We start from the raw sequence: 15,474 nt of genomic DNA, 5'->3' as shown, positions 1-15,474 counted from the left end.
GCTATATCTAAACCGATTTTTTACCAAATTTTAAGAACTTGTTTCTGGGATGATAGAATGGCCATTTGGTGCACAATTAACCCGGAATCGGTTGAAGATATATATGGGTGCTATATCTAAATTTCAACCAATTTCTAAAGGGCTCGTCCTTGAGCCAAATATATATTGTTTGGAATATTTCAGCTCAATCGGATAATAAATGCGATCTGCATTTTGTTCACAAAAATACATGGACAGACGGACTGACATACATATATCGACCCAGAAATTGATTCTATGAAGATCCTCAAAAGTATCTATGGACAGAAAATCAAAATTCAAATGGTTACTACGTTAGGAGTTGTGGCTATGGCGTTATGGTATGTCACAAAAAAAACAATTACATTTTACCCCCTTAGTTTGGTTTGAACAACTGTTTTATGTGGTAACGGTTATGGTTATGGCATGTCTAATTGAGCCTTTAGCATAAGATTACCTTATATAAATTTTGCCATAGATGCTACTTTAAGTATGGTCCACTCATTATTAAACATGAATTTCCAATAAAAATGTAAATATTCCCATCACTTCTCTCTAACACTCTCTCTCTCTCTCCCACGAATGTGTTAATGGTACTGTTAGAGCCTCTCACGTTTGACTTTAAGTCCCACGAATGTGTTAATGACAATGTAAATGTGTTTGTTTGTTTGTCACTTATGCTCTGTTTGGAAAAAAAACTATTTACAAATATAATTATGTTAAAAAATAACAAATAAATAAATCTTCCCCCCTTGGAGAATAGACACCAGTTTCGCGCACTTTCAATTGTGTTACACATTGTCTTGATGATAATGGGGATAATGCTGACTTGGGCGATATTTGTGACCACCTCGGAATCGTGCGGGTATATTTTTCTCTCTATACATTCGGTGTAGCTGACGGGCAGGTGTTTGAGGTGTTGTTGTTACGCTGTCATTGTTGCTGACAGTTAGCGCCTCTGTGAGCTGTGGTGACGGGCTGTGATTCTCAATTGCATTTGTGGTGTTCAGACTGCCAAGCGTTTGATTTACGCTTGTTAAGCTCTCGCTGGAGTCGTTGTTGTTGTCGTCTTTTTCTTCGTTGTCATTGTTTTTGTTATCTTTGGCATTAAGCATGTCATCTGGGGATAATTGAAGATTTACAGCATTCATTTCATTGTCGGATTTCTCAACAATGCCATTTGTCGTTAGTGATAATGTTTGGTTTGTGGCAATGATTTGTTGATGACTTGTTGCTGGTGTTGTCGATGTTGATGTCGCAGCATCAAGGCCACTCTTTGGATTATTGTCATTGGCTGGGGCATCCGTTGCACTTTCATCGTACTCTTCTTCATAATCATCAGCATCATCTTCATCATCATCATCCTCTTCTTCATCCCCCTTTTCTTCTTCATCCGTACTTTTTTCTTCATCTGGTTTGGTTGTTGTAGCAACAATTATATTTTTATTGTTGTCATCTGTTGTGGTTGTCAATTTCTGTTCGATTATGGCATTTTCGGGCTCTTTCACTTCACTCGTAGTCGATTCATCATCATCTTCTTCGTCGTCTTCATCTTCCTCTTCTTCGTCAGCATCATCATCGTCGTCATCGTCCTCATCTTCATCGATTTCATCATCCTCTTTCTCTTTCTCCTCTCCACTTTCTTCATTATCATAATCACTCTCATTATGGGCACTGTTACTTTCCTCTGTCTTTGTAATAGACGTTGAGTTCAATGGTCCGGTTAATGGTGAAGCTGTCGTTGTTGTTGTTTCTGGTAAAATGACTATTGGAGCTTCACTGGAGCTGGAAGATGTAATACTCATTACGGAGTCATTGATATTGTCAGCAAGTTTGTTTTCTATTGTGACATTGGCCATAGGGGTGGGGAAATCGTTGGCCAACTCCGTGGTTTGCTCCAACGTTTCCTCTGACTTGGCATTCGAGTCATTGCCAATATTGGAGACACTCAAATTTTCATTGGGAGTATTTTCCGTGGACATCTGGCTGTCATTTTTTGTCAACATATCAAAAGTTTCGGTTTCGGCTGATTCCTCCTCTTCCTCCTCACTTTTGGGTTTTGGCCTTAACATAGCAGCAATGCCCACATTTGTAAGTTTTATGTTCTCTTCCCTTTTCTCCTCATCTGTTACAACTTCGTTTTCTTTCGAAGACTTTTTATCGTTTTCTTGCGCGAGGTCATTATAATCCACTTCTTCCTCAGCCTTATTTTCATTCTCCTCTTCATTCTCTTTATCCTCCAACTCATTTTTCTCAGCATTTTCTTCATTAATGACATTTTCCTTTTCCACCTTATCTTCCTTCTCTTCCTCTTCATCGTAATACTCATCCGAAGTGCCATAATCTTCATCATTACGATCGGTTATCTTACTCTGTGATGGCGGTATAACCGATCCACCACCACCTGGCAACACCCATTGAGCTCCCTGTGCCCCCAATTGCATACACTGGAAATGCATTTCGAAAATTTGCGTCGATGCCAATTGTACCATAAAATCCATACAGGCATGCATATTATCACCCTGCAAACCGACATCAGACATCTGGACACACATGGACATGGGGATGCCTAACATAACCGGTATACAGAACGGTGAGGGATTACGGGCGGATACAGCATATTTGGCCGATTGTGTTTCATTGACGAACATTTCCAGATTTAGTTCGTTTTTCGGACCCACATACGTCACATTAGCACACACTGAAAGAAGAATGGGGAAAATGGTCCATAATTAGAAAATTTTGTAGCGAAGGTAATTGAAAGTATATCCATATATTTGCTTTGGAAAATTTTAATATTTTCCAAAATTACGGAAGAATATGTGGCTATGAAAAAAAAAAAAAAAATCTGAAAATAAGTGAGGCCCAATTTTTTGGTTCAGCAGAGGCTTTTTGATGTTTATACCCTACAATAAAATAAGTTGAGATGTAGTGGTTTCAAGTATTTTATGCATTCGGAAAATCTTGTCTTGATCTGATACAGTCTTGCAAAATTCCTAACTTGAGCCGGAAATCCAGAAAAATCGTGTTTCGTGTCAATTAACGATGAGAATTTTGATATTTTTTATACAAATGTCACGGCCAATTTCACCCGATATAATGCTTTTTTCCTAATTCGGAAAAATATTCGAAAAAGGATTAAAAAAAAAAAAAACTTGGAGAATTGCAAAATTATTCTCGGTTTGTGCCTATTTGTACCGTTAAAATTTTTTCGATATCTCTTACAAATTCGAAAAAACAATAATTTCGAAAGTATGCCAGAATTGCAGTTTTCGAATTTCGAAAAACTAACAGTTCTAACTAGGTATGACAATTTCGAAAAAACAGAAAAATCGTTGTAATTTTTTAAAAACATAAATATTGATATGCTGTGGAATGAGCGAAAAATTATGTTAAGTGGGCACGTCTCATTAAATTTTTTCACATCTCAATGTTTGAATATTTACAAAAGTTACAGTGATTTTTCTGAAAAATACAGTTTTTTCGAAATTGTCATTTCTCGAAAACGGTAAAAGATATTGAGAAAAAATATACGGCACAAGTTAGCACAACCTAGCACAACTGCTGGTTTTTCGAATATCAAAAATTGCAATTCTGGCATACTTTCGGAATTGTCGTTCTTTTCGAATTTAGTAAGAGAGAAGAGTAATTTAGTAAGAGAGAACAGTAATGAGAACAATTCTGCATACTTTAATTTTTTGAAATTCGAATACTGCAATTCTCTCAGATTTTTTTTCGAAAAAAATTTTTTTCGAGCATTTTTTTCTAAAATCTTTGAATTTCGAAAAAAGATACGTATCGGGTAATATTTAGCACGACTCTTGTACTAAAAATATATATTTTGACTTCTGTTATGATTATTTAAATTGTTGACCCTCTATGAAGTAGGTTCCGAAGGAATGGACCAATATTGTCGGAGCTAAATAAACAAGATATAAACATTGCGACGTGCCGTTTGGTCTATATCGAGTAATTCCTTCACTTTTTATGAGATATGTGATTATTTTTAGAAACTGTTAAAATGTGCGTGAGTTACCAGATATAGTCGACCGAAGTATTCCATTTTCATGATTCATCTAATACAGACAATAGAAAAAAATGGTATGGGCAATATGGGTAATATCAAGAAAATCGAACATTTATATCCATTTTTTTGCGAAATCATAAATTACACATGCATCTCAGGTTTCTGTTTGGGAGAAATATTTAGATATAGCAAGAATCGCTGACTTGTTTCGCAAGTTATGACTGATACAAGTATTGAAAATTGTGATCCTTTGTGGGTGAGGTACCAGAAGGGGTTCATCTTCACAAGAGATCTTGCGTTAGCAAAAATGTTTGTGTGTGTGAAATTTGAGGAGAGTTGGATGTTTATTTCGCTTTATTTGTGCGTTTTGTTTTTCAAAATCTTGAACCCTATGTGAGGCAGGTAGCAAAGTAAATGATCCATACCATCTTTATCTTGTGTTGATGAAAATATTAAGATGTACCAAGTCTGGAATACAATCGGATGTTAATTTCGCTTTTTATGAGTTTCATGGATATTCAAAATGTTGAAACCTTAAGGGGGAGGTACCAGAAGGAGTGTATGTATTCCATCTTAACACCAGACCTTGGGTTAATAATATTATTGGGATGTGTGAAATTTGAAGACAATCGGACCTTACATCACATTTTGTGAAGTTGTAATTTTTCAAAATTTAGACCCTTTGTGGAAGAAGTACTTGATGGAGTGGACCGATATAAGGATTATATAATTATATTTATTAGGATTTGCAAAGTTGGAGCGAAATCGGACTATCGTTATCTTTCTGTGCAGAAAATACATTTTTTGAAAATGTGGATCTTTTGTGGGGGACGTATCAGCAGGAGTGGTCCGATGTTGCCCATCTCCGAACTCAATCTATGTTTGACAAAAATATTACGATGTACCAAGTTTGGACCAAATCGGATACTCCCTTCGAGAGTTATCGTGCGCATCAGCCAGTCAGATAGACTGACGGACGGACGGACATCGCTAGATCGACTTCAAATGTTCTGAAATTGATTTGGTCTAAAGAGACTTTGGGTCTAAAACCGTTATTTCGACTACGCACATTTTGACCGTATCAAATGATATATACCCTCTCTAGCCATATGGCTGAGGGTACAAAAATTGTCAAACTGAAAAAATTATGCATTTTGAGTACTGAAAAGGCTAAAATGAACTGTTGAATCGAATTTAAACTTTTAATATGGACATTTCGCTGATGAAGCAACAGGCACTTGCAAGCTTGCTTAAAAAATATATGGACAAAAGGACATGTGCCTTTTTGGACCAAATCTTTATTATATTTTAACCAGTGCATTTTGCGGCTCCAGGGGACAAATTTGCAATTTAGTTTGACTCCGTGTGTTACTATCAATTTTATTCGGAATATCAGATTAGGACAGAATATACATGAAATCGGATTAAATTTTAAAGTTGTATTCTCACTGGGCCAATAATCTACATTTTCAAAATTGAAGCACATTTAAGCTTTAAACATAGGCATTTACTCGATTTGATTTCGAATAGTTTTTCATGGAATTTTCTTTTTTTAATCAAAATTCAAAATTTTAAATTTCTTTGGTTAACATTTTCGCTAAAAGAATGGTCGTTTTGTGATATTTAATCCAATTTTACATATAAACAAGTAAAAAAATCACTTAAGTTCGGATACTTAAGTTATACCCTCCTCAAAATTCAAACAATTCTGTAAAAAATTGGGTTCAGTCATCAAAATATCAAATATCGGGAGGAAAACTTTGACTTATATAGAAATTGTTAAAAAAAGCAGAAGAACCCATTACGGAATCCATAAATTGAGTTTTATGTAATTCAGTTACAAAATGTGGATTAAGTCGTCCAAATACCGAATATCGTTAAGAATCTTTATATGGGAGCTATAGGCAAACGTGATCCTAGGCAGTGTTCTGCTGCAGGATATAGAATCTAATATGAACTCTAAATGTCGAATTCATCGTTAAAATTCCGAATATGGAGAGGTACAATTATATGGGAACTATACGAAAAAGTGGATCTGCAAAGACCAAGTTCTGCCACTTTATTGGGTCTAAAATCCCTACTATGTATGTGGAGGGTATAAAAAATATAATTAAGCAAAAAACATTTTAAAGAGATTTTTATAAAGTTAACGTATTTTCATGCTACAACTTGTTATTATTGATGTTTTGGAGATTTTGCAATTTTTATACCCTACACCACAAGGTGGTTAGGGTATTATGTCTTTGTGCATTTGTTTGTAACAGGCAAAAGGAAACGAGATAGACCCATAGTTCCTTTTGATGATCTGCATAGAATCACTTTCTGAGTTGATTTATGCATGTCAGTCCGTCTGTCCATGTATTCTTGTGAACAAAATGCAGGTCGCATTTATTATCCGATTGAGATGAAATTTTGCAGACAACATTTGTTTGGCCCAAGGACGAACCCTATTGAAATTGGAGAAAATCGGTAAAAATTTAGATATAGCTCCCATATATATCTTCGTCCGTTTTGCCTTTTATTGTACACCAAACGTGTAATATCAGCCCGAATAGTATGGAATAGGCCTGAAAATAAGTATGCCAAATTTTATCGAAATCGGTTCAGATATAGCTATAGCTCCCATATGTATTGTTCATACGATTTGTTATTTTTGTCCTCCGCAGCCGTAATATGCACTCTGTAACAACAATATTTGGGGAAATATATCAAATGCAGCTCAGAAATACCTTTGCTAAATTTTATCGAGATCGGTTCAGATTTGGATATAGCTCCCATATATATCTTCGTCCGATTTACCATTTATTGTGCACCAAACGTCTAATATTTGTCCAAACGGGATGGAATTTGGCACATTCGACCGAATTTAGTTTTGAAGGTAGTATGCAAAATTTGGTGAAGATCGGTTCAGATATAGTTATAGCTCCCATATATATTGTTCATCCGATTTATTGAATTTGTTACCCACAGCCGTAATATGCACTCCGTAACAACGATATTCAGGGAAATATATCAAATACAGCTCAGAAACATCTTTGCCAAATTTTATCGAGATCGGATTGGGATATAGTTCCCATATATATTTTTATCCGATTTCAAATTAATTGTGCACCAAATGGGCAATACAAGTCCGAATTTAAAAGATACAAATGCTTCGGCATATGTAGTCCTTTGAATTTTAAATTATAATTATAATCATAGCGTGTATGATTGAATTCTCCCATAAAAAATTTTAATTATTAAGTGGAGCTCAACTAAATCAGCAAAGTGGTGTAGGATATCATAAAATCGGCCCCGCCCGACTTTAGGACTTTCTTTACTGGTTTTTCATTGAAAATGTTTTTTTTTTGGACATTTGATCTTCTTGCCATAAATGTCAACATTACTCTTTGTTTTGGTGTAGCCTATATATATGTGAAATCTCTTCTTGTCATTTTCGACCACTGGAGTCTGGAATTGGATAGATTTTTCTTGAAGACACATCTGGGCAAAAAGCCATTTTCTAGAAATTTCTTAGTGTACTAAAATTATGACAATGTTGCAATACCCATCAATGCATCAGCTGACGACATGATCCACAAACTATTTACATTTTAATTATAAATAATGCATTTTTAAAATAGATCACCACCAACAACAAAACAAATAACATTGTTTAAAATAAAATTTATGATGCCCCCACGAAAGTAATGCAAATTTGAGGCTGTCGCTTCGCCGTCTTGTCGGTGATATATCTGAAATGTAAAATAAAATAGTTTGAATGACTGACATTGTCGTTGAAAGTGAACATTTTTATGGATAATTTACTAGTCATTTGATTTGATTTGCATGCCTACTAAGCCTCCGTTGCATTTACATGCCATCCACTTATTGCGCTCACAAGCGAAACTAAAAGCTGCGCTCTGCCAGCTAAAAATTGCTTGCAATGAGAAAGTTTTGTTTTTTTCTTTCTTTCTTTTCAATGAATCAAAGTTGAAAGTGTCTTGCAAACGCCGCCAACTTCAATTCGCATGACAAAAGAGTAGCGCCAATAAATTGTATCATAGGGTGTTAAAATAATTTAGAAACAATGGAATTTAATGATATGCTAATGTGTTGTTGTTTCTATCGAGCGTTTTCACATGTTAACAAGTGGTGATTATAATCTTATTAAGATGGAATAGGTATAAAGTTGGTAAAATGCAGCGAATACGTCACACTATACCATCCTAGCTCTATGCAGCTCTGAGGGAACTGGAGTTAATGTGCATCATTTACATAATATCCAGGCAATTTATATAGGGGCTATTTCTAAATATGAACCGAAAAGGCCCATGTTTGAGCTCATTGGATAAGGATTTTTTTCATAGAAGACATTCGGAATTAAATAGGAAAAAATAAGAATTTTTCTCCCCAAAAAAAAAAAAAAAAAAACATTGTTTTTATAAAAACAAGAAAAAAAGCTATAACTACGGCCTTGACGAACTTTGAATACCCTCCACCATATGTAACGAATTTGGCAATCTTCACAAAAATAAAATCGGTTAAAGATTCTGTTAAAATCTTAAAAATACTAAATGTATATCTATACGACGACGTGGACCTGCATAGGCAACTTTTGTCATAAGACATTACAATATTCAAATGCGAAACTTGAAAAAAATCGGTGAATAGCTAAAATTATCAAAATACCGAATATCGGGGCTACACGAAGACTGCACACACAATATTTCATCTTAGGCTGTAGAATCCATTACGAACTTTAAACACCAATTTTGAAATCATCAAAATACTGAATATAGGGAGGTACCGTTATATGAAGGCTATACGACGACGTGGACCTGCACACACAATTTTTCGTCTTAGGCTGTAGTATCCATTACGAACTTCAAATACCAAACTAGAAACAATTCGCAAAAATCACCAAAATACCGAATATCGGGAGGTACCGTTTTATGGGGGCTATACCAAACGTGGACCTACATAACGCATTTTCAATACCAAAAGTCCTGCAGACATAATATACATTTAAGTAAAATTTTATCAACCTTCTTCATTTTGTTCAGAAGCTAGAGTGATTTCCACAAACAGACGGATAGACGGACAGACAGACGGACAACGCAAAATCGACATAGAATTTTATGCTGATTAAGAGTATATGTACTTTGTGGGGACTAAAATGTATATTTCGAGGTGTTATAAACGGAATGACAAACTTAATATACCCCCCATACTATGGTGGAGGGTATAAGAATAAAAGTGGTATTAAGCCTGACTAATTAAAGTACAAAATATGGAGCTCGGAAATTAATTTCGGGACGTACGTTTCCATTTGGTTTAATATAATCCTTCTCGAAGTGATATCACGCGCTCTATACCAATGTTATCTTCTTCTATATCTATAAAAGAGGAACATGTTTGTATGTTTGTTTTTTTTTTTTTTTTTTTTTGTAATTTATGGACTCAAAAGCCATTGCACAGATTTTCCTGAACATTTCCAAGTAGACTACAACATCGCCTGAAAGTAACATAGGCTATATATATTTTTGAAATTCTACTTGGATATTGAGATATAGCATCGGAATCGGAGGTACCTCCGACAATTTTTGATTTTATATGCACATATCTATTGATCGATTACAGATAAAGTCTCCAAATTTGGAATGCGTAACGGACTTTAAAACAAAAATAAATTTGCCAAATTATATTGAAATCGGTTCAGATTTGAATGCAGCTGCCGTATATATTTTCTGCCGATTTCACATGTTTGATGGAACAAACATGATACGTATGTTCGATTCTAATGAAATTCGACATGAGTGACTAAATTTGGTACAAAAATAAGTTTGACAAATTATATTCGAATCGTTTCAGATTTGGATATAGCTCCCATATATACTTTCGACCGATTTCGTTTATTTCATGCCCCAAAACACGATATGTATGTTCGATTCCAATGAAATTTGAAATGTGTGACGGGATTTGATCAGAAAATAAGTTTGTCAAATTATATTGAAATCGGTTCAGATTTGGATATAGCTCCCATATATATATTCGGCCGGTTTTACATATTTGATGCACCTAACGCGATATGTACCTCCAATTCCAATAAAATATGGAAGGTGTGACGGAATTTGGTGTAAAAAGTAAATTTTGTGAAATTATATTGAAATCGATTCAGATTGGGATATGATTTTATTAAGAATAAATACCCTTCATCTTATTGAGAAGCGTATAAGGGGAGAATTCTTATAAGGAGTAAAAGGCAGCATTCGAATGGGTCGAATAACAAATGTCCTAATATATTCATAATTTTACCCTCAGCCATAAGATATATACCATAAGGGTATATATCATTTGAAACGGTCAAACCGTGCCCCATTGAAATAACGGTTTCAGCCTCTAGATATCTTTGGACCGATATCCGTTTCAGGAAATTTTGGAGTCGATCTAGCAATGTCCGTCTGTCTGTCTGCTGACTGGTGTGCACGGTAACTCTTGAAGGGAGTATTCGATTTGATCCAAACTTGGTACATCGTAATATTATTATCAAACTTAGATCAAGTTCGGATATGGACAATATCGGTCCACTCCTTCAGGTACCTCCCACACAAAATTTCAAAAATTTCAAAGAAAATAATTTATTGCACAGGAAGAGAAAGTATAATGCGATTTTGCTCCAACTTTGCGAATCCTAATATTTTCATCAGTGCTAGGTCAGGTGCGAAAATGGACAATATCGGCCCACTCCATTAGGTTCCTCCCCCACAAAGGGTCAAAATTTTGAATAATTACAACTTTTATAAAATTTGATTTAAGAATCAGATTGTCTTCAGTTTTTACACATCTCAATTATTTTATTAACCCAAGGACTGGTGCCAAGATGGAATACATCAGTCCAATTCTTCTGGTACCTCCCCCACAAAGGATCAATATATTCAATATCCACGAAGCTCATAAAACGCGATATTAACATCTAATTCAATACTAACTTGATACTTCTCAATATGTCTATCAGCACAAGATTTGTTTTAAGGATGGTAGACATCGGACCATTCTTTCTGGTATCTCCCCCACAAAGGGCCGAAGTTTTGAAAAACTAAAACTATCATGAAATCCAAAAAAAGCATCCGGTTCTCTTCATATTTCATACATCCCATTATTTCCACTAACACAAGATCTGCTGTAAAGATGGGATATATCGGTCCACTCTTTCTGGTACCTCCCCCACAAAAGGTTAATACTTTGAATATTCATGATGCTCATAAAACGCGAAATTAACATCCGATTCCATTCAAACTTAGCACACCTCAATATTTCCACCAAAACAAGACCTATTATGAAGATGGTAGAGATCAGACCATTCCCTTTGGCACCTCTCCCACAAGGGGTGAAATTTTTGAATAACAAAAACAATTATAAAATCCGAAGTAAATATCCAGTCCTCTTCATATTTCACACATACTATTATTTCTACTAACACAAGATCAGACTTGGCACATCTAAATATTTTTATTAGCATAAGATCTGTTATAAAGATGGTTCAAATTTCACACATAAAAACATTTGTGCTAACACAAGATCTGTTGTAAAGATGATATATATCTGCGAACCCCTTCTAGTACCTCACTCACAAAAGGGTTACATTTTTCAATATAACTTGCGAAACAAGTCCGCGATTCTTTACAACTTGCTATATCTAATTATTTCTCTCAACCAAAAACCTGAAATGAAAATGGAATTTATGATTTCGCATAAAATTTGATATAAATGTTCGATTTTCTTGTAATTTTGCCCATATCGATATTTTTATCTGTATTATATGAAGTATGAAAATGGAAAAAATCGATCCGCTATATCTGTTACCTCATGCATATTTTCATATTTTCCAAAAATTTGCACATATCTCATATAAAGTATGGGAAATAGTCATAACTCAAGGTTGGGGCTACACAGCTGTCGGCAAAACCGACTGATACTAATTTACTTATTATTTAACAATTTTGTCGCTTTGTGCTGGAGGTACTTGATGGAGTGGACCAATATTGTCCATTGTCCGCACTTGACCTAGCACTGATGGAAATATTAGGATTTGCAAAGATTTGGAGCAAAGTTGGATGATATTTTCTCTTCCAGTGCAGGTAAATATTTTTTTTTTTTTTGGAAAATTTCTACCTTTTGTGGGGGAGGTACCAGAAGGAGTGGACCGATATTGCCCATCTCCGAACTCGATATTAATTTGATAATAATCGAGAGTTATCGTGCGCACCAGCTAGCCAGCCAGACGGAAGGACATCCATTCCAAATGTCCTGAAATGGATAAGGTCTGAAAACGTTATTTCGATGAGCACGTTTCGACATTATGATATATACCCTCTGTAGCCATGTGGTATAAAAAGGGTATAAATAGCACTGAACCTTTGTGACCTTTGACCCCGAAATGAAATTTATGGGGACGTTTGACATTTTGTTTTTCCACACAAAAATTCAGATTTAAAGATATTTTTGCAATTAAAATATCTATCTTTAGAGGACTATTAAATTCGGTTCCCATGTTTCACGTAAAGCTTATCGTATGATTCCTTTTAATTTAAATTAAAATTTTTGGAAATTGTGAATTGTACCAAGGCGTTGAATAATATTTTCAATTTTTTTTAGTTGAGACTATATAGTGTGTTGCCAGAATTTTATTATCACAAAAATCTCCTCCAGGTCATTAAAATTTAAATTTATGTCTCAATTTAATGCACTGATGCCAAGGACATTTTGGTCAATTCTTAATTTGTTATTGGCAATTGCAAGATTGGGAAATTTGTTTTTTTTTTTATACGCTACATCACATAGTGATAAGGGTATTATGTCTTTATGCATTTGTTTGTAACATGGAGAAGGAAGCGAGATAGACCCACAGTTACTTTTGAGGATCTCCATAGAAATACTTTCTGAGTTGATTTATGCGTGTCAGTCCGTCCGTCTGTCCATGTATTCTTGTGAACAAAATGCAGGTCGCATTTATTATCCGATTGAGATGAAATTTTCCAAACAACATTTGTTTGGCCCAAGGACGAACCCTATTGAAATTGCAGATAACCGGTATAAAATTAGATATAGCTCCCATATATATCTTCGTCCGATTTGCCTTTTATTGTGAACCAAACGTGTCATATCAGCCCGAATAGTATGGAATTATGCACATACAACCAAATTAGGCCAAATTTCATCGAAATCGGTTCAGATATAGCGATAGCTCCCATATATATTGTTTATCCGATTTGTTATTTTTGTCCTCCGCAGCCGTAATATGCACTCTGTAACAACAATATTTGGGGAAATATATCAAATTCAGCTCAGAAATACCTTTGCTAAATTTCATCGAGATCGGTTCAGATTTGGATATAGGTCACATATATAACTTCGTCCGATTTACATTTTATTGTACACCAAACGTCTAATATTTGCCCAAATGAGCTGGAATTTGGCACATGCGACCGAATTGACCTAGAAGCTAATATGTCAAATTTGGTGAAGATCGGTTCAGGTATAGCTATAGCTCCTATATATACTGTTCATCCGATTTGTTGTATTTGTTACCCACAGCCGTAATATGCACTCCGTAAAAACGATATTCAGGGAAATATATCAAATACAGCTCAGAAATATATTTGCCAAATTTTATCGAGATCGGTTCGGATTTGGATATAGTTCCCATATATATCTTTATCTGATTTCAAATTAATTTTGCACCAAATGGGCAATACAAGCCCGAATTTAAAAGATACAAATGCTTCGGCATATTTAGTCCTTTGAACTTTAAATTATAATTATAATCATAGCGTGTATGATTAAATTCTCCCATAAAATATTTTAATTGTTATGTGGAGCTCTACAAAATTAGCAAAGTGGTGTAATGTATCATAAAGTCGGCCCCGCCCGATTTTAGGACTTTCTTTACTGGTTTAATTTAAATTAATATTTTGGAAAATAGTGAATTTTGCTAAGGCGTGGCATATTTCTTTGCGTTTCAAACGTTTTTTTGTTTGTTTAAGATTTTCTTGATTGTTAGTCTTTATCGCGTGTAGCCAATATTTTCTTAACGTCAGAAAATCTTCTTCAGGCTAATTAAAATAATGGTACGAAAAAATTTCTGTCATTTATTAAAACAGTTTTAATAAAACTAAAAATGTTGTCTATATTTCGAAATATTGCACTGATGCCAAGGACATTTTCATAAAAAATGTAATGACTTCATTTTTATTGGCAATTGCAAGATTGGAAAATTTGGCATTTTTTCCATTTGTATTGGTTTGTCCAATATTTGGCTTTGTCATTTTCATAAGTGTATTTTAATGTCTTCAGATAAAAACTTTCATTTTCTTTTTTGGCTCAATACCGATATACACATATCATTTACTCTGATTCGCGTAATATTTGCAATTGAATATTTGTATTCAATTAGCACGCTGGCGACTGTGATACAATGAGGATGGTAATTTCACTTAACAGTAATTAAATTTCTTTTTTTTTCGGATCACAACAACAAATAAAAAATTGAAATTGTTGACACATTGTCGGTGGTTCATATCTGATCTGGCATACTATGTTTCTTTGGTAACTATTGTAAATCATTCATTTGTTAGGTGCTCACTTTGTTTGAACTTCAGACATGTTCGAAATAAACAATTAATTTTTTTTTCTGCCAAATTTTTTATGTTTTATTTTTCTTTTATCAACATTATCCAATAGTCATCTTGAATCGCATTGTATAAGACAAAAATATTTAATATTTTCAACACGTACTTTTCTGATCGAAATTATATTGTTTCACTTTGATACCAACACAACAGCCACATAAGGGTCCGGCACAATCGCATGGTTTACCAAAAGTAGACCATATGGAACCTTTGCTGGAGAATTTAAAATTGGACAAACTACGGCCGCGAGACACCGATACGGTTGGTGGCAGGAAGACTTGTTTCGTTGTAAGGTCATAGAAGATGAGACCATTGTTGTAACTGCGATTTTCGACTAGAATACATGAGGCGACTACGATTAGCACAACCGTACATATTTTCGGCGCGAATGACATTTTGTTGTTTCTCGATTTTTAAAAAAATATTTTTTCTGATTTTGAAATTTTCCTTTAATTTTTAATTTTTTTCTGCTTCTTTGGTTTCAAAATACTTAATTTTTTGTCACTTGAATTGTATTTTTTTTTTGTTAATTTTTATTGGCCAAACGACCGGACCGCACTCTTCGAAAGTTGATTATGCATTAAAGATGTGTTTACGGTTAGCATTTGTTTAAAAATGAAATTGAAACTCTTTTTTGTGGTGCTGTGTTTGGCCGCTTGGCAGGCAGGCAGACGGGCGGGCAGATTGGTGCTGTGCTATGAGCCGTTTCTCAGCTTGTGGCACATGCGCAACAATGATGGGTGCCAAACAACAGCCAGT

The 15,474-nt window shown here is 34.7% G+C and overlaps 1 protein-coding gene across 1 annotated transcript; it reads right to left on the bottom strand.

The window, feature by feature from the left end:
* Nucleotides 1-768: 768 nt before the first annotated feature.
* LOC131801060 (myb-like protein X) lies at nucleotides 769-15,272 on the bottom strand. The gene is made up of 2 exons (XM_059119028.1): nucleotides 14,822-15,272; nucleotides 769-2,719 (listed from the first exon to the last, which is right to left on the bottom strand). The coding sequence occupies exons 1-2, from the start codon at nucleotides 15,108-15,110 to the stop codon at nucleotides 810-812; spliced, it is 2,199 nt and encodes a 732-aa protein (XP_058975011.1). The 5' UTR covers nucleotides 15,111-15,272; the 3' UTR covers nucleotides 769-809.
* Between the last annotated feature and the right edge of the window lie 202 nt (nucleotides 15,273-15,474).

Source organism: Musca domestica, unplaced genomic scaffold (genome assembly GCF_030504385.1).
Source record: "Musca domestica strain aabys unplaced genomic scaffold, Musca_domestica.polishedcontigs.V.1.1 14, whole genome shotgun sequence".
Lineage (NCBI taxonomy): Eukaryota > Metazoa > Arthropoda > Insecta > Diptera > Muscidae > Musca > Musca domestica.
The sequence above is the reverse complement of the archived record's forward strand: the minus strand, read 5'-3'. Positions and strand labels throughout refer to the sequence as shown.

Excerpts from the sequence above, each read along its gene's own strand:
- LOC131801060 (XM_059119028.1), bottom strand. The coding sequence starts at position 15,110 with ATGTCATTCGCGCCGAAAATATGTACGGTTGTGCTAATCGTAGTCGCC. Across the intron at positions 2,720-14,821 it reads ATATAATTTCGATCAGAAAA|TGTGTGCTAATGTGACGTAT; the intron begins GTACGTGTTGAA and ends TTCTTCTTTCAG.